This window comes from Pseudopodoces humilis, chromosome 3 (genome assembly GCF_049639895.1).
Source record: "Pseudopodoces humilis isolate 2021_Gansu_Grassland_sample_001 chromosome 3, ASM4963989v1, whole genome shotgun sequence".
Taxonomy (NCBI): domain Eukaryota; kingdom Metazoa; phylum Chordata; class Aves; order Passeriformes; family Paridae; genus Pseudopodoces; species Pseudopodoces humilis.
In genome coordinates, this window is record NC_142202.1 from 100,252,191 (window position 1) to 100,270,907 (window position 18,717).

The 18,717-nt window shown below is 37.0% G+C and overlaps 1 protein-coding gene across 1 annotated transcript in view; it reads left to right on the forward strand.

Moving 5' to 3' along the window:
- The window catches only part of GREB1 (growth regulating estrogen receptor binding 1), an 84,874-nt gene that overhangs the window by 29,199 nt on the left and 36,958 nt on the right, over positions 1-18,717 (forward strand). Inside the window, exons 2-8 of the mRNA XM_005521854.3 lie at positions 2,596-2,752; positions 6,680-6,805; positions 7,544-7,720; positions 14,302-14,484; positions 14,764-14,907; positions 16,191-16,316; positions 18,207-18,329. Of these exons, the coding sequence (XP_005521911.2) occupies positions 2,596-2,752; positions 6,680-6,805; positions 7,544-7,720; positions 14,302-14,484; positions 14,764-14,907; positions 16,191-16,316; positions 18,207-18,329 (1,036 nt within the window). The remainder of the gene's footprint in view (positions 1-2,595; positions 2,753-6,679; positions 6,806-7,543; positions 7,721-14,301; positions 14,485-14,763; positions 14,908-16,190; positions 16,317-18,206; positions 18,330-18,717) is intronic.

An 18,717-nucleotide genomic window follows, 5' to 3' on the forward strand; every position in this document is an offset into this window, starting at 1 on the left:
GTATCTGTAATTTTTTCTTAGGCTCCCAAGTTGCTCAGAGTGGTTTTTCTCTTTTTATCAAGCTTTTATGAGGCTCTTCCAGGTCCAGCTCTTTGCCTTTTCCCCCCTCCTTAAATTGGCAAGTATTTTCCTCTGCATGCTCTCCATGGAAACTGACCATGTGATAGGTGTTCTTTGATTTATCAGTAGATGGGGTCGAGGGCCATCCTTCTGTGTCAGTGTATGGGGGTTTTTTAGTAGATCTGGTCACTGTCTATGTGCATGGCTTGGACTTTCACAAGCATTTGAAAGTTTAGCCTGTGGCACACAGTTGTATCCAAGGGAAACACAAATTGGGGCTGGGAATGCTGAGTTCACTGAAGCAGGGACATAGGATTCAGTTTTTGCTTCCTGATGCCGTGGAGTCAGCAATGGGCAATTCAGATACCACAGTCTGAGCAGCCCTAAAGAAAATAGGGGATTACAACTGTCGTATAGTTAGTGGGAAATGGTTTCTCCTTTGCTTGCTTTGGAGAAGTAATTTCTCTTGTAATTAAGTTAGTGGGACTCTGAACAGCAGAGATTGGTGCTGGCAAAAAAGTTCCTGTAAAGCCCATTTTCTGGTTCCAGTGGTGTATGTTTGATGATGAAAAATGGCAAAAAATATTTATCACATCTTCTAAAATAGGTTCCTGGGTTTATGATTGCGTTTACACTGATTGTAAGGTCACACAAGCATATGAACGCTTACAAATTCAGAAAGTGTATTTTTGTTTCTTTTTACTGACCCATTCACAAAATTAAATTGGCTGCCTAATAGACAAACATGCTTGTCTTGCAAAGGATTCCAAAACCTGCCTCTTTCACAAATAATATAATCTTAACTGATTCTTTACCTGTAACATCACATTGATGTTTCTGCCATCAGGATTAAATACAGGGTTTCCCTTCTAACTTCTCATGGGCTCTATAAATCCTAAGCAAGTGTTCAGCATTGAGTATAATTCATTTCAGAGCTGACTTGGGGTTTCCTGCATAAACCTATGATAAAGCTCATTAAGGACACTGCTGATGCCAGGCTTTCCTCATTGTCTTCAACTGCCTTTGGTGTAGGGGGAAGCAGTACTCAAAAAGAGCAGAGGATTCATATCAGTGTGGCATGGGAACTGTAATTTACTTTCTGTGTTGAAGGGGATGTAGCCTGATTTCCTCTATTAGCAGTGAACATCTCCAATAGGTTTTACAGCTTCCCATTTACCCGTTACCAAATGGATACTTCAGTACTATTCAGTGCACCTTCTCCGTCTGATTTTGTGTATGTACATGAATATTTTGTTGGTAGTACCTTCTTTTATTCTAAATAATTTTCTTCAATGCTGCCTCCGTTGTTTTATAGTTCTCATTATGGTTCTATTAATATTGTGTCTATCTATTATAGCAATGTTATGTCATGTAGTACCAGCTATACTCTCCATACAGTACACTAAAATACGATTATATATGTAAAATACACTCTAAAAATCATAAAAAGATACCCAAATCAGCAAGTTTGTTGTTCCCTTCAAGCCCCTTTTTCCATTACAAGCAGTATGTGGCTTCACAGTGGTTTTCCTTTTGCTTGACTGATTCCTACAGGATACTTCCCAACAGGCTGATTTCCCAAGCAGTAGCCGGTGCCGAGGAGAGGCTGTTCAGGGTTTAGGAATTGCTGCCACAAACAGGAAGCATTTCATGCTTTCTATTCACAGTTACTTGAGGAGGGAAAGGACATGGGGCCCAGGGCAAGAGCTACTTTGTAATAGGGAAAGAAAGCTGACATGGCTTTTGGTTACACCAGTTCATTGTGTTCCCTATGGAAAGTAGGCGTCAGTTAAGTCCATGGAATATTCAGCTGGAATAGACTGTCTGCTCAGTGACAGAATGAATAAATTACATGGTTTCACTAAAAGTAAAGTCCTAATAAATAAATAAATGCAATATCAATGCAAGTGGATGGTTAATGTTTCATTCTAATAACAACAAGAAGAAGCTGTCTTTTACAAGGAAAAATACTGTTTAGGGTGAAAAGTAAAAGTTATATTTCACCATCTCTGGGTTACAACAATGCTACATTATTTGTGAGACAGCACCTCTAAAAGATATGGTGAACTGCTTTAGCCAGTGTTCAGCCATGATGGAGCATGCAAAGATAAGTACACAAAACTGTGCTATTGCCCAGGTGATTTGTTCTGTTCAAATTGCTTGAAACAAAAAGGCTGTTTAACAATAGATTGATGACTATCGAAAATGCATCTCCTCACTTGTTATATTAATCAAGGAATTACTTGAATCAGATTTCTAGTCACTTTTTCAAGAAGGTGCCAAAGCTTTCTGCCTTTCTGCTGAATCGCAGAAAGCTGTTACTTTTAGATAACTTCCTGTAATTTACCAGCAGGATCTGCTAGTGACTGCTGCAGTTAATGTTCTTTGCCTTTCTTTGTGGACAATGAAGCATTTCTCTTTCATGAGAAATGTTGAGCCTGGCATCAGCATGCAGTGATTGAGTTCTGAGTGCTTAAATTGTAATATCTTTCTTTTTCCTTTTGCTCTTCTTGTCTTTTTTTTCTTTTTGAGAAGATGGGAAATTCTTACGCTGGTCAGCTCAAGACAACACGGTTTGAAGAGGTGTTGCATAATTCTATTGAGGCCTCTCTCCGCTCAAACAACTTAGTTCCCAGACCAATCTTTTCTCAGCTGTATTTGGAAGCTGAACAGCAACTATCATCACTGGAAGGTAGGAAAAAATGGAATTTCTATTTCTGTCAAAGGCAGTTGTGCTATTTGCTCAGCTACAGCTCAGCATACACATTATAAATCATAATATGGATAAACATAAGTTTTTATTTGGATGTTTTTATGATCTGAAAATATATATGTATTAGAATTGGATTAAAAATACAAACTGCACTGTCTTTTATTTTGACAAAATTAAGCCACTTGCTCAGATTCATCTATACACAAAAATGGAAGTTCTAGGAGCTTTTCCATTACATTTGTGGATAAGTCTTTGGAGAATTGGAACATAAATCTGTTATCCTATAATTTATAGTCTACACAGTAAATGATAGAAAACCCATAATAGGTTTATAAAGCATATATGCTAAGACTAATTTTCAATGTGCATAAATACAGCAGAAATATTTTCTTAGTTTTTTATATGGATTATAATTACTTCAGGCATAATATTTGTAGTTATTCTGTGGTTGCAAAAGTAAAAATTTAGGACGTTTACTCTCACAAACCCTGCACAAATGGATATTTAACATGTAGAATTTCTCATTGAATTTGTGTGTGTGTTTACAAAAGCCTGCTTTCCCAGTAATATGGTTTAAATGAACTGTATGGATCTGATAAGCAAACTCATGATGCAGTTTGGTGTTTGGTGTCTGTTATTTGTAGTGGTTTCACAGTTTCCATTGAGTTTACTGGTGTGTGCATATCATTACAATGGTGGTGGAAGGTTATTTAATAATTTGATTATTAAATAATTTAATAATTTGATTATTTACTCATTGCTGTCAAGAGGGTGGAGTATCATGTCTTTTGTCTACATCTACTTTCCCTGTCATACTTTGCTGCAGTTACAGTGAGAAATGCTTAAAGGTCCACAGTAACACACAACATGCACACAAAATCAGGCCAAGGAGTAGCAACAGATAAAAGTATTTTGCACAGATTAAGGTCTTTGCTAATGCCTGAGTGACAGCTGTGAATATTTCTGGGAAAAAAAACTAAATCTGCTCACACATCATTAGTAATTTCCTCTTTTTTTTCTTTTCTAATATAGGAAAAATACTGAATATACATTAATTGTTTAAATATATATGCTGCTTATTCCCTACACAAAGTGATCCTTCTATCAAACCCTTCCATAAGGATTTAATAAACTTCCACACTAGCTGTGATGTCACAAAATAGATTATAACATCAGTTGGGAAGGTGCCATAGGAGCAGATGCATTGTTGAGGAACAAAAGTGCAATTTCACACTTCTATAGTTTTTCTTTCTTTCAAGATTTTCAAAGAACTTTGCAAACCTTGAGGGGCTTATTCTGTGTTCATTGTAGTTAATGGAAACAGAATTGAAGAGTAATTAAAAGTCTCATAACAGCCTGACAGAGAGCATTCCTTTCATGAAAGTTTCAGACAAGGGGAACTTTGAAGGGACCTATAATAGAGTGCCTCCTAGGTTGTTCCTCAGGTGGAAGAGGTCTTCAAGCTGCTCTTATGTACTGCAGCCTTGTCAGAAATTGAATCTTCCACTTCTAGCTACATGAATCCCTATGCTCTGAGGGTCAGGAGGCACCTGAATTAGAGAGACATTCTTGGGGCTTATGCAATGCTAATGAAACCCTTTACAGGTGGCAGCAGTTCATGCTTGAGTACTTTCTTTTTTATTCTTCCCACTTTTGAACTGAAAATGCTGTAGTTCTCTTATTTCTTAGTCTCCACTTCCATTTTCTGTTTCTTTCTTGAATCACCTATTGTGGTTGAACAAACCTCACAGTTTAGCTCTGTCCAAAGGGGAAATAAAACCCATCATGTTCTGTTCACTTTGTCTCTCCATACATCATCATTTTTTCCCTTTTCATGATTTTGCCATCTTTTGGATCTTCCACTGTGCTAATTTAATACAAAAACCTAGCAAAAAGAAAAAAAGGAAATTGGTCACTTTCTTTCCTTAGACTTTCTGCTGCTTAGCAAGCTGGGATAGCTCAGCAAAGGCCCCATTAAGTGTCAGAGCTGGAATGAAGGGAAGGAAGTTCTTGTTTAGGAGCAAGGGGAAAGAGAGGAGAGACAGACTCAGCCCTTTTGCATTGCATTTGTATGTTACTTAAAGTTGTAACACATAACTTACTCTTTACTTAAATAGCATAGATGAAGAGTTTCATTTTTCCCTTAATTCCCTTCATTTTTTTCTTTAGACCATGCCCTTAAAACACTTGTATTTAGTGTTCTGTTCTTAGTTGTGTGCACCAGGACTGGAGCTTTATGTTCAGAGTTCAAAAGTAAACATACCCTTCAAATCATCTTCTAGATTGGACTGTAAATCTTAATGACCTTGACAGATAAATCTTCAGACTCCAGATTTACTTTCTCCTCCCTAGTTCTCATTTATCCTATAGTTGTTGTCTAGCTGATTGTACAATAATTTTTCAATAAAATAAAAGGATGTTCTGAGGAGGGTCATACAAAGACAAGAGAAATCCTTAATGATATCCTATGGGATTCTGAGTACCTGATCCAAAGTCAGTTGAAGTAAAGAGAGTATGTCCAGTTGGCTCTGGGCTTTGGAGGATGAGTGCACTGCTTCACTGTTTTTCTGTTTCAAGACTAAAACCTGGATCAACAGAGTAATGTCAGTGCCTAACTGCTCTTTTACTTGCCCAAGCAAGCAGGTATTCAGCTTCCTGCTGGTCCCCAAGTACCTGCAGCCCTTCACCACCCAATTTTGTCAGTGGAAGAAGCTCCTGTGTTTGCTGCAGACGAGTCTCTACAGACATGTAGAAGCCTACAAGCCTAAGACATAAATCCCACAGGGTTCACTTAGTAGTTGTGCACTGCCTTTCTTGTATGTAAAATGCTCCTCAGTCCTGTCTGTAGAAGTGTTTTTCCCATTCACCAGTTAATTGTTCTCCTCTGGTTACCACATTTGTCTCATTTGCCATGAGTGTATCTGAGCCATAAGAAGGGCTGGAGTCATTGGCCAGTATGTTTTGCTGGAGCTGTTCCATCATGCCTGAAAAGAACATTGTCCTTTGGATGGAGAGAAGGAAAGAGGCAGTCTGCAGTTGAAGGGGTGGAACACACTGCAATCAAGCCCTCTAAACACACCTAACACATCCCAAAAATTGAAGCTTACATCCTATATTCCTCTCCAGCATTCAGTACTGCCTCCATAGTGCCTCCTGGACTAGCACAGTCCAAGCACAGGCTGTTGTGAATCATCTTCCTGAACATCTGCCTTTCCTTGACACTGTACAAGGAGTGTCAGTGCATTACTTGGAGCTCTGGATTCTGGTAGGAGACAGACAGGCTGAGAATTAGATGTTCTTGTCATGGCATGATCTGTGGTGAAACTAGTTTCAAGCAGGAACTGTTTTTTCAATGTCCTGTACAAAACCAAGGACATGGTCAATACCTAATTGATAAATTCTGTACTTGGACTGTAGCCAGGACATTCTAAAGTGTCAAGAAGTAATGACTTTGGATTTTATTGTCTGTTAATATTATAAATAAAAGATACAGTTACACTGTTTTGATCAGCAAGAGTTCAAACATTAGAACCTAGTCCCCTAAAAATTGTGCACTTATCTTAAAATAATGTGATTAAAAAAATTAATAAGTTGAGGCTTCTTTTCATTTGTCCTTTAAGGGTGTTTTATTTTCTGAGATGCAGGTGGGTCATGCTTTTGAACTTCTTTTACCCAGGAACTAACATCTTTATTTTCTTGGTGAAAGACATTCTATCATAAGCATGACGAGATGTTGAAGCTTTAAGGAACAACAACTATAAAGAGCTGTCAACAGTCAACTCATTGTCAAGAGAAGGGAATCCAGTTTGCTCTCATACTTTCTGTAACTGGGTCACCCTGTTCACTCACTGGTTTGTTGCCAGCATTTTCTGTTGTCCAAGTCATTTATGCCATGATAATTTGCAGCAGGCAGCAGAGCAGATAATGAGGAAGAGGAAGAAGAAGAGGAGGAAGAAGAAGGCTCAGAATCAAGCAGTCCTCCTGTTTCTTACCAGATGAAGCCTCCCCCAGAAGGATGTTGCACTACTGATGGTAAGAGTACAAACCGTGCAGTCAAAAGCATTTGCCCTACTGAAAAGGGTAGAATTTGGGCTATTTCCCCTATAATTTGTCAGAATGGGATAATTTATATGATACAGAAATACTAAAAATGTCAGTGTTCATTACCTGACAGATAAAGCTGGATTGCTCTCAGTTGCTCTTCTATTTGACAGGGTCTTTGTTCAGTGCCAGATAAGCATTTGTGTTGGAACACCTGGCACAAGGACAGAACTTCTGTTCTCTTAGGCAACATAGCCCCTTAAATGTCAAATTTGCAGGCATGGCATTTGCTAAAATGAGTGTGATAATTCCAATTGCTTTACCACCACTTTTTTCTGTTTAAAGTGTATCTTTGTCTATGAAGCTGTAAAAATATTTGAAAAACCAGGAAAAGCTGGTGAAATTCACAGATTTTAAGAACTGTTTTCTCCCTTTTTGAATGTCTGAGTTATGATAGTGATGAGTTCCATAAATATGTAGGTTACAAACTACCACCAAGAGAAACTTCATTGTACATTTTTTAATTTTTGTTTGTTTATGGCTGACCAAAAGGCAGGGATGAAAATTATCTTTTAGTATGCCCATGATCTTAGGGGATAATGATGATTATATAATGATAGAGATGTTGTTTTTCATTAAAAATATAGGAAATTCTTGAATGAAGACAGTTGTGAGCAGGAAACAAAAACATCTTGTCAACTTAAAATAAGTTGAGTCGATTTTTTCTAGGTTTCTGCCAGGCTGGTAAAGATTTGAGACTGGTTTCAATTTCTAATGAACACATTGAGGTGCCATCTGGATTTTTACTTGTTGGTGCAAAGTCACCAAATTTGCCTGATCACCTGTTAGTGTGTGCTGTGGATAAAAGATTCCTGCCAGATGACAATGGGCGCAATGCCCTGTTGGGTAAGTGGATTCTTCTGTGGCTTCAATTAATAGCTAATTGTTTTTTGAGATCAGCAGATCTTATTTCTATTCCACGTCTCAGTAATGCTCACAGGTCATGCACAAGAAGCTAACAAGTCAGAGCTGGTTGTGTTTGCTTTGGAAACATACAGAGTGAGCCTCTTCATCAGAGATGCTTCATCACCTTCTGTCCATTAGTCCAAGGCTAAAGTCAGTATTTGACTGGTGCATGTCCTGGTTGCTGGAACTGCACATCTGGTAACTGGACTGGTTGAACTGCTGCCTCTGTCTATTTTAGCTTTCCAAATACTGATGTGTACAGACTGTAGGCCTGCCAAGTGGAAATTTCAGGCTCTTATACACATGTAAACTGTTAAATGATAGATTAGACTACAAAAATAGTGAGCATTTCAATTTATCTCTCTGAGATAGGGACAATATTCTTCACTGTGTTTGAAAAATAGCCTGGGTTCTGGATCCTAACCTATGACTTTTTGCTGTCATCACAATATAAATAAATACGAGTGATTGTAAGTTGAAATTTTTCCTATATGTGTAATCAATTAATACTCTGTGTTTGAAAAATACTCTTAGGAGGATACTTCAATTTATTGTGTTTAATATACTTAAAAGTTCAACTTCTGAAATAAAAATAGGTCCTTCTATCTATTTTTATTGTCTTTCTGATTGCCATTAATGTCATCCAAATCAAGCCAAATAGGGAAAATCGGCAATCATGTGAATTAATTAAATTAATATTAATGTTATTAGAATGGAATATTTTTATATTGGGAAAGGTGGTGCATAACTGGAAGGGGAACTCATTTTGCAATCAGATACTCTCAGGTTCATCTATATTGTTTTCATAGTTAACAAAAAAAATGATGCATCATATATTTGTTCACCAATCTAAGCTTTGAATAGCAAAAGGGAAACATTTCCTAAGAATTTTAAGAGGTTTCTTTCACAGACACTGAAGAATATGACGTGAACTCAATTGTTATCTCAGTCTGAGCAGCTCTTCAAGGCATTTGGGTTGACAGTGGAGTGTGAAGGTGCATAATGTGATTCTATGTACAGTAATTTCTTTTCCTATGTGATCTTGTAGAATTGGATTGGTCACAGTGCATTTGACCAGTGATTGTAAAAGAATTAGGAGGATTGTAAATCACCCACGTGTTGTCATTTTAAAGATAAAGACAGGAATGTTGTACCACTCAAGTCATTCAGTGCTAGCACTATTAACAGCTTAAGCTCCTTAGGCTGTTAGCAGAGAGGAAGTAGTGTATTTGTTAATTGCGTGCTAAACAAGAACAGAAAAAGGCAACAGGAACATAATTGGGAGGGTTTTATGCTACTTGCATCCTCAGTTTGCTTATTTAATACATTTTAGTTTCCTGAAACCATTTAAATGCTTATTTTTGACTGTTGTTGTACACTTAAACCACGGTGAACCACGTTCTTTTGCAGACAATTCTAGTAACTGTGAAGTATGACTTTTATGTATTCTACAAGAAGCTCAAATATAAAAGAACTTACATACTTTAAGATCTGAAGTCTTCATCTGGAAGGTGGAGATAAAATAATGTTCCTGGTCCCTAATCTAATGAAAAAAATTACGCATCATAATCAATCATTTAATAAAAAAAATAATATCATATGAACATGAGGATAGTACACTATTTGTACAATAGGGCATACTGTGGATAGAAATGATTGATTGAGGTTTTCAAATGCCACTGGAAGTCAGATTAGGGGAAGTAAAATTAGAAGCAGATATGAATAGTCTTGTGGTTTCAGACATACAGTGGGATAAAAATCAGAACCATCATTGCTCTAAATAATCTATTAATGTAACACAGTGATCTCTGTCTGGCAGCAGATTTAAATTGAAAACATGTCATTTGAAGAAAGGATACTATTTAGTGTCTTGCTTTTCAAGACAGCATAGGAGCCTTATTTTTGGTATTCTGATTTTAGGCAGTACTCCATCAAACATGCTAGCCTTTTGAAACAGCATGGAAAGTGGTCCCTTCAAGCCTTTGTGAATTTAGAGGGAAGTTGAATTGGATTCATTTTGAACTGAAATTACCTGTCATGAGTCAGAATATATCCCACACTTCTAGTAAGGCTTGTTGATGATACAGACACAGGATTTGTAACCCTTCAGCCTCACTGGTTTATTTTGCCTAATTTCATGCTTTTTCCTCTTAATGTACTGTATTTTTGTAAGGCAGGTATTACTCAGTGCTGTTGACTTTTTTTCAAAAGGGTTTATTTAAAGAGAGAAGACACCAGTGAGTCACCCAATAGTTTCCTGATTTCTTATGGTCTGCTGCTTATGTTTGTGAAGCTGCCTGTGGATTGTACCAAAAGACCAGAAGAAAGCAGGAAATGTCTCAGTAGTTTCAGGGCCATATTTTGACTTATGATCTTGTTCCCATTTGGGGCTGTTGATATTCCTCTGGGGCATGTGCCATTTTATTGATTATGCTACTAATCTGTCCCACCATCAAGACAGATGTGCTTGTGATTTGAAAGTAATTACTGTTGGAGGTTGTTTTGTTTTTTAATTTTTACAATTGATGTATTATTCCATAGGAGGAAAACATCAGCAGTTTCTGGAAAAGGCTATATTTTTCACAAGGAAAATGTTTTCTGTCTCTAGGCATGTTCCTCACGTAATTCTGTTAATCATGTTAGATCACAGGTTTAACTGCTTTGCAAAACAGATTCAGGTTTTTGCCTTTAGGAAGCTGTTTCCTGGGTTTTATGCAGTCTAAAGGAATGCTTAGATGGAGGAAGTGATCTGTGATAGTGAGATATTTATTGTTTCCTAATTAAAGCAGCAAACATGTATCACTCCCAAGGGTTTTTTTTCTCTTCTTGTTTTGGTTTTTTTTCTCTAGTTCTCACTCTTCAGGGGAGTTTCTCATGATAAACAAAGCAGCTATTCACTCATCATTTTCCGAAAGACCAAACAGCTGCCTACTTTCCTAGCAGGGAACAAGAAATCCTTTTTTTTTTCCAGTGGGTCCCTGAGGTCAAAATGACAGAGGAAAAGATTGGTTTGCTTGCATTGTAAGCTGTATGTAAGATGAAAACATTGTAGTACAAAATGCTGTGACTGCTTCTTATAAATATGCAGTGATCTGTTGGGCTTTTGTAATAGTACCGAGTTTCCATTCAATGGATTTCTCCAGCTTGATCATATTGATTTTATTAAGTTTTCAAACTTAGGACTTCAGTCTTCAAATGGAGTGGTACTGTGTAGGTGGGAAAACTGTGGAGCATTGTCAGTGTTTGTGTGCCTTTTTCTGTGAGTAGAACTGAAAAGAAGAAATACTTGTAGTGAAAAGTTGAAAATATGATTATTTGTTTAAGCAAGCTGCAAACTTTCCACCAAAATATTAGTGTTAATTAAAAACCTGTGACTCATTTAAAAGAGAAACAAGAAGAAAATTTTATGGCACTTTATGAAAGATTTGATTATGAAATATCGGGTGGATATCCTTCCATTCTGAAGTCCTCTCTTTATCCCTAGCACAAGCTCACTGTTGATCCAAAGGAACCATTTATCAGTGAGAAGGAGGTCAGGTTTCATAACCTTCTGGTCCAGGGTCCTTCTCCAGAGTGCAAGGTCCCTGCTGTGGAAGCTTTTTAAATAATGGACAATTGATCTTTGTGGTGTGAGCAAATTCAAGCAAATGCATATGATAAATCACAGATACAATCAAACACCTTCTGATTAAACAAATTTCAGAGGGAAACAGCCTTTAGTCACAACTGAACTGAGCTTGGTATGAGCCGATGACCGAAAGGTGAAAGGCTTTTAGCCCCTAAACTCCAGGCATTGATTTCTAATTCTCTTGTGAAATCAATCCTGTGACACAGATATATTGAGTCACCTTATGGCTGCCCCAACTCCCCTGACCTTTGTCCTCTCTATAATGTATGGAAGAATATTTAATGCAGCTTGTTTATGAAACAGGCTGTCCACTCTATCAGCTGCTGCCTTGGGCCATGGCATGAACAGGGTGTTCAGAGGAGGACGGTGAAATGTTTGGGTTCTCATTGTTACTCAATCTGCCACATAAAATGCTTGGAGCAGGGGTGGCAGAGCACTGCAGTGAGAAATACTGACCAGCATTTCATTGCACTGGAACTGTAAGAGCATGCTGTGTTCTATCTGTGGGGTCAGGGCTGAGCTGCATGTCATGAAGAAATAGAGTGTTAGAGGGAGTGGGATGGAAAAGGGCAGGAGCTTGCAAGAAAGGACTAGGTCTCACTCAGAGGGGCTAGAGAAATTTGAGGTGAAAGATGATCATTTGACTTGAAGGAAAATTAAAAAATAAATGTATAAAATATCTTTCAAGAGCTTTTCAAGACAAGTGGACAATTTAGATCTGTTTAATCCTTACTAGGCCTCACCTGTATGCTATATAGAGTGTAAACTAATTTTCCAGTAGATGCCACAGAGTTAAGAATAGGTGATTAGGGCAAAAGGTATTTTTCAGGTAGAAGTTATTGCTAAATCTGGTTTGGACAGATGTAATTTACAAAAGTGATCTGAAAACCTCAAGTCCAAATGACAAGATTTTGTGTCTACTGTCAACTTGGATTGCACAAATACTTCAGTATTTGGTTTTGTCAAGTTGCTTTGTCAAGACACTCCCAGCAAAGTGATAAAACCTAGAAAGTGTACTTTTGGAAAAAAGCAAAGAGTAAATTTGAAAATGTGTGTAATCTTGTAAGTGGCAACCAGGCAGAAATTGCTGTGCTGCTGTTCTGATGTTCTGTGTGCTGCTGAATATATGGGAAGTTTTCATTTACTAGGAAAAGCATTTTTGATGATTTCTTAATCAGCATAAAATTCATGCAAACTCTACAGCTTTTGCCCCATCCGTTCTAATCTTGTTTCCTTTTGTTGTTGCTTTTATTGCACCTACTCTAGGCTCTGTGATGTTAGACAGATGCTTTTGTGCTGACTGATATAACACAGGGGATTCTGCAAAGTCATGACTTGTCCTGATTTTATGAGTCACAATGACTTTTATCATCCTACTGACTAGGATCAGAGAGATAATAGGCAGCTTTCAATGGCTGTTAGCCACTTGTTCCCATGGATACGAGGCAAATCTCCACATCAACTTTAGTTTTTAATAAATTCTTCTGAACCTTTTGAAAACTAATGAAAGTGCTCAGGTTGAAAACCAAGCAACAGGTGTTTACAGAATATTGTTTCAGTGCTTGTACTTTATAGAAAGAAAAAAGTATTGACCATTAGTTTGTAAATTTAATTTTTTTGAGATATGGGGCTGAAATAATAAATGTCATAAATAGCTCTTAATTTCATTTACCATATTATTGATCCAATATTCCAGTTTTTTCCTTTTCAATGGTGTTGTCTACCTTATGTGTAATACATTTCTTTTACTTCTACCGTGTTTCAATTCACTGAATATACCCTTTTCATTTCAGTTCCTGTTATTATACATAAAAATGTGCATTACATATGATTAAAATGAAAGAAAAGATCACACTTCAGGTCATGGGAAGGGAACAGAGAGAAGATTTCCATGGGCAAGATTATCTCTTAATTGCTCAGGATAGAATAACAACAATAATAGTAATAATAATTTTCAAATGCACTAGTTTGATAGAAGATGAAAATACCTTAAGAAATACTTTGTAAAATGGACAAAAATAGGGAAGAACCTTCAGGCAGCTGTGTGAGCAGTGTCTTTTATTACGATGCTAATGACATCAGCACCATGAGCCCCTTGTTGAGGCTCAAGCTGTGTATCTCAGAATGAGAGGAAATGGCAGTATCCCTGGAAATACCCCATAAAGCCTGACTACAAAAAGCTTTACTGGGAAGGACTATGTCTCTGTTGTGTCTATAAAGTTGCAGACACTTTGTTCCTGTAATCATAAATAGTTTTAACTGCTGTGAAGTGCTGACACAGTCCAGCCATAATTTGACAAAGCTATTTTAAATTAATAGCCCAGGAATGCTATTTTCTCCTCTCTCAAATAGCATCTGTAGTAGGAACTTGGTACATAAATATGTTTAGATCTATTTCAATATAGTAGGTTAAATAGACTTAATTTCTTGAGACTTAATTGCATGTTTCATTGAATTGAGTGAAATTCAGTGAAATTGGAAAATATGTCAATGAAAACTGAAAGAGAAGTGAAACATACATGCTGTGGTGCTGAATAGGGCTGGGGTTAAGCAATTGGCTCAGTGCTCTTCAGTCAGAAACTTTTCATAGGTAGGTAATAAATAGGAATTGTGACCTTTTTATATGTGAGAAAATGAAAAATATGGCCCATTTAATTTGTTTTTAAACATGGGGCTGTGTTTTTGCAGTCTGTGCAATACACTTTCTGTATAAAGTGTAAATACTTTCTTTGAGGAAAATGTTAAAAAATTCACTCTGTGAAAAAAACAAACCCAAAACAACCAAAACCCCAAAACGTAAATACAGCCTTTCCTCTGTAAAGAGTCATGTTTGAATTTTATTAATACTGACCCACCTATCTCACTGGATTATGTGTATTGTTTGTTTTATCAGGCTTCTCTGGCAATTGTGTTGGCTGTGGCAAGAAGGGTTTCTGCTACTTTACAGAATTCTCAAATCACATTAATCTTAAAGTGACCACTCAGCCCAAGAAACAAAAACACTTAAAGTATTATCTGGTCAGGAATGCACAGGGAGCTCTGACCAAAGGATCTGTAATCTGCTGGAAAGGGGCAGGTAAGATAATGAAGCTGTCTTCCTCAAGCTCTGGTTTTCTTCATCCAAGCTTTGCTATCACGGGGACTGGAGTCTGTGTAAAGCCCGAGAGAGATCATTTGAAAGACTCTTTAAAGCCAGGTGACTGCTAGAGCAGCTGTAAAAGCCATTGTCTGACCTAGTATGAGCCTGGCATGTCTGAAGACATTGGTTCCTTCATTCCAAGTGCTGTAGCCTCTAAGCAATTAATGTGTGAAATTATCAGAAAGATACAGGTTCTTTTTTTTTTTTTTGTTAAAGAGTTCAGAGGCCGGCAGTCTTCAACCAGTACCTGCTCAAGCACCTTGTTCCAATTGCCAGAAAGTTCAGGCCTCTCAGGAAGCACCTCCAGCGAGCCTCTCCCACCTGCAAATCCCAGTGCTCCTGCTGGGACTCAGCAAACAGGTACCTCTTAGAAGGAAAACACGCTGGGGTTCCACTTCCACTTCATTCTTCTGTGCTTGTGTATTTGGGTGTGCTTGTGTGAAAGGCAAACAAACAAGCAAGCACATTGCCTAATAAAACATGTTGAATAGAATTAGAGACCTATTACAAAGAAAGCAATTATTTGAAGGCTTCTCCCTGTCCATTTTCTCTTGTCAGGTTTCTGTATAAAAGGTTAGCAAATAGTAAATAGGTGTTCTGCAGCTTGCTCACAGTTGGACCAAACCAAAATGTTTCAAAAAAGCCTTTATTTCTAAAGCGTTTTTCCAGAAGTCACTTGTCTGGTCACAGATGACATCTGTTACAGAATCCAGCGTAATTTTAGCATTTTTTGTCTGATCCAGTCTATTTTATGCTATGAGCAGAATCCTTTTCAAAACAGGTATTATATGGGCATCAGCTTTAAAACTTGTGAATTTTTTCTTCTGCTGAGAAAAGTGACTTTAACATTAAAGTATTATATGTTTTTAACATTAAAAACAAACTAATGGTCAGTATCTGTAACTTTCTTTGTATTAAAAATTCTTTCTGAGACCTTTACTTTTCCATTAACATAAATGAAAGGTGATAGATGATAGAGGCTAGAGTGATCTCTCTGAGCTTCTTCATAATGAACACAGCTCTTAAGTGTCTGTGACTATTAGAGGTTTTTCCTGGGTTTTTACACAGGGGAGCTGAAGCACATCTGTGGTGGTTATTTTCTATTTTCTGATATAGAAGCCTGTTAAATAGTTGTGATCTGGAATACTGGTGCCTTCCAGAATCATCAATCTCTTTATGATAACAGGTTGCCTTTTTTTTTTTTTTTTCTCAGATGTTACAAAAAACCTTCATTAATTACAAGCATATTAGGCTTAAGAGGCTTAAGAACACCTCCCCCTCCCCTTTTTTTTTATTTTAATGTAGCATCATTAAAAAAATCTTAGCAAGATTGGGGTGGAGGTTTAGTAAATTTTAAACATCTCTCTTTTGCCTGGTTCTTGAGTAAACTTTGTATAAGAGCCAGGGTCATGCAAAGAATCTTCTGACATATGCATTTAATTGAGGAATCAGATTTTTCCCAGGCACTTAATTGGGAGTAGGAGGTCAGAAGTGGATTGTTTTATTCATCATTGTATTCACTCTTGAGCAGATCCTGATGGCTTTATTACAGTAAATGATGAAATGATTGGTTTGTTATATCAACTGATGATCTTGACCTAGAAATGTTTAATGTAAATACTTTGGGTTTTTTTCCTTGTCAGCTGCAGCCGTAGATCACATCCCTTCAACAGCTGCATTCAGCTCAGCAGTTTATAATGGCAAGGAATCACCTAAACAGCAGTTGATGAAAAATAACCTGTCTGCTCTGACAAGACCTTCAGTGTTAGGTATTTGTATGGATTTGTTGTTTAATAACCCTAAACTCTATGTGTATAACAGAAGCATTAAATAAATTACATTGTGATTTTAATTTCCTGAATGAATAGAAATTACCATTCCCTTCCAAGTCCTTTCTGACCACAATACTGTTTTCTGTATTAATTTCCAGGGAAAAAAAAATTATTTATTTGTATTCAGCCACATTTTTGTTACAGTTAATAATATTAGTTGGATTTTTTCCTCATATGTATAGTTCATTCATTTAATAGAGACACAGATCAGATTCTGAATCCAGGTTCTTAAAGAATGTGTCAATTTGCATTGATTTCACCAACAGATTTTGTGAAGGGAATTAAGAAATATTTATAAGTAATCACTCATAGGATGATTCCTATTGCAGTTCCTATTGAACTGTTGCAGTTCACCATGGGATGGAGAGCTGGACTTTGGCAACTGGCTACCAATTCAAGAAACTGTCCTCACTGGAGCATTATTATAATTTTTGTTAATTGTTTTCTGTCACAAACTGTGCCACTGGCTTGTTTAAGGAAGAAAATTAGTTTTCACTATGGCTAGAAACAAACTGTAGCTCTATTTCAGTCTTCACAAGTTTCCCTGCTGGCATCACAGGCAAATTCTCCTTCTCTGCCTATTCAGGCTCTGAATCTCTTTTTTCCATGCAGCAGCACGTTATTGCTTATTCATTTCAGAAGGATTAATTTCTGCAGGAAGGAGCACAGCATTGTCAAATAAAAAATCCTTAGTATTGGTCTATCTTGTGACTGTCCCAGACTATGTCAGGAAACCAAGTGAAAGGATGAGCAGCAGCAACGGCCAAAGGCTGCCCTCACGTGGTAAAAGTGTAAGGGACAAATCTGGAAAATCTCCAAAATTTGGAAATCTGTGTGTAAGTGTCTGCAAGAGAATGAGCTTCTTCTAGATCTGAAGATTTTGGTCTTATCTTTAATTGTAATACATTTTTCAAAATTAAGCCCACACTTTTTATATGAAATTCTTATGTTGCCTTGCATTTTATGTGGGACTAACCATTCTGCCAGGAGATACAGCCTTGGCAGGGTGAAGCAGTGTTGGGATCTCTGTGTAGTGATGTTCAGAAACAGAAATAGCTCAATCCTGCAAGTTTCTGAGCAATTCCCAGAGGAACATTGACTCACAATGGTTAGAAATACTTGATATTAGTGGAAGCTCATCTTTCTAAGAGTTTGCAGGAGTGCACAAGGAAACTCAAGAAAATTGTGAAAGAAAATTAAAGAAATTCATCATCAGGATCTCCTAGAAGAACTGTGAGAAAGTTGATTTTACTGAAAAAAGATTGAAGCTACCTATACATTGGTAGGAAGAAGGTGTAGAAGTAGTTTGATAGCAGTTAATATGGAAGAAAACTGTAGGTGGAATCAGCAAGAAGTGTCAAAAAACAAGTTAATGGGAAAATTGTTGAAAAGAACTCAGATGTTTATTACTATTACTCTGAAACCGTTGGGAATATTATTTTTCAATAAGTTACCTGTAACACTGTGTCATGTGTTCAGAAATAAAAGGACCAAAATGCCCACAGTCTTGACTTCAAAATAGTAATACTTTTAAGGATTCTTAATATGTCTCTTACTGTACTTATACGGTATTTTTCTTAGTTGAGAGAAAGCATTGGTATAAGATAAGGAATATCTGGATAGTTAAGAGTTCTCTGCACCAGAAATTTCCAAGAAATTTAAGCAGGACACAACAAAGTAAAATAAATCACACACAATTATAATATTCATAGACTTGACCTTTGCTACTACCATACTTGTTGAATATATTCAGTCTATCAAAACATGTTGAATTGCCATGCACAAACCTGTATACATTGTATTCTAATATTTCTCTGAAACATTCAGGCACATTAACAAATACAGGGCCTCCAAAAAAGCGCCATAAAGGTTGGTCACCAGAATCTCCATCATCCACTGAAACTTGGAACTTGCAGCTCAATCCACAGGCTCCAAACAGAATTAAAAATGGTAAGCTATACCCAAAGTAATGATTTTGTTTCATTATTCAGAAAATAATGGGGGGAAAAAGGCATTATTTTAAAGATACATGCAGATTCGTATGAGAGATTTCTCTGTGCTCACCTAGATGCTTGGTTTCCATTGATTTGTTTTTGAGGCTCTGAGCCTAACTCTCATCAGGTTCAGGTCACCGAGTCATTAACAAATCCCAACAGATGACAAGGGTCCATTTTTAGACACCAAAACTCCTTTGTAATATTAAAATTAATATCATAACTCAGTAACATATAATAACAACAGTACTGTCCATCATTTCAATTATTTGTCATAATATGCTTGGCACTTGGATTTTATGATACAGACAGGAATAACATTTGGTGAAATAAACCCAGTTTCC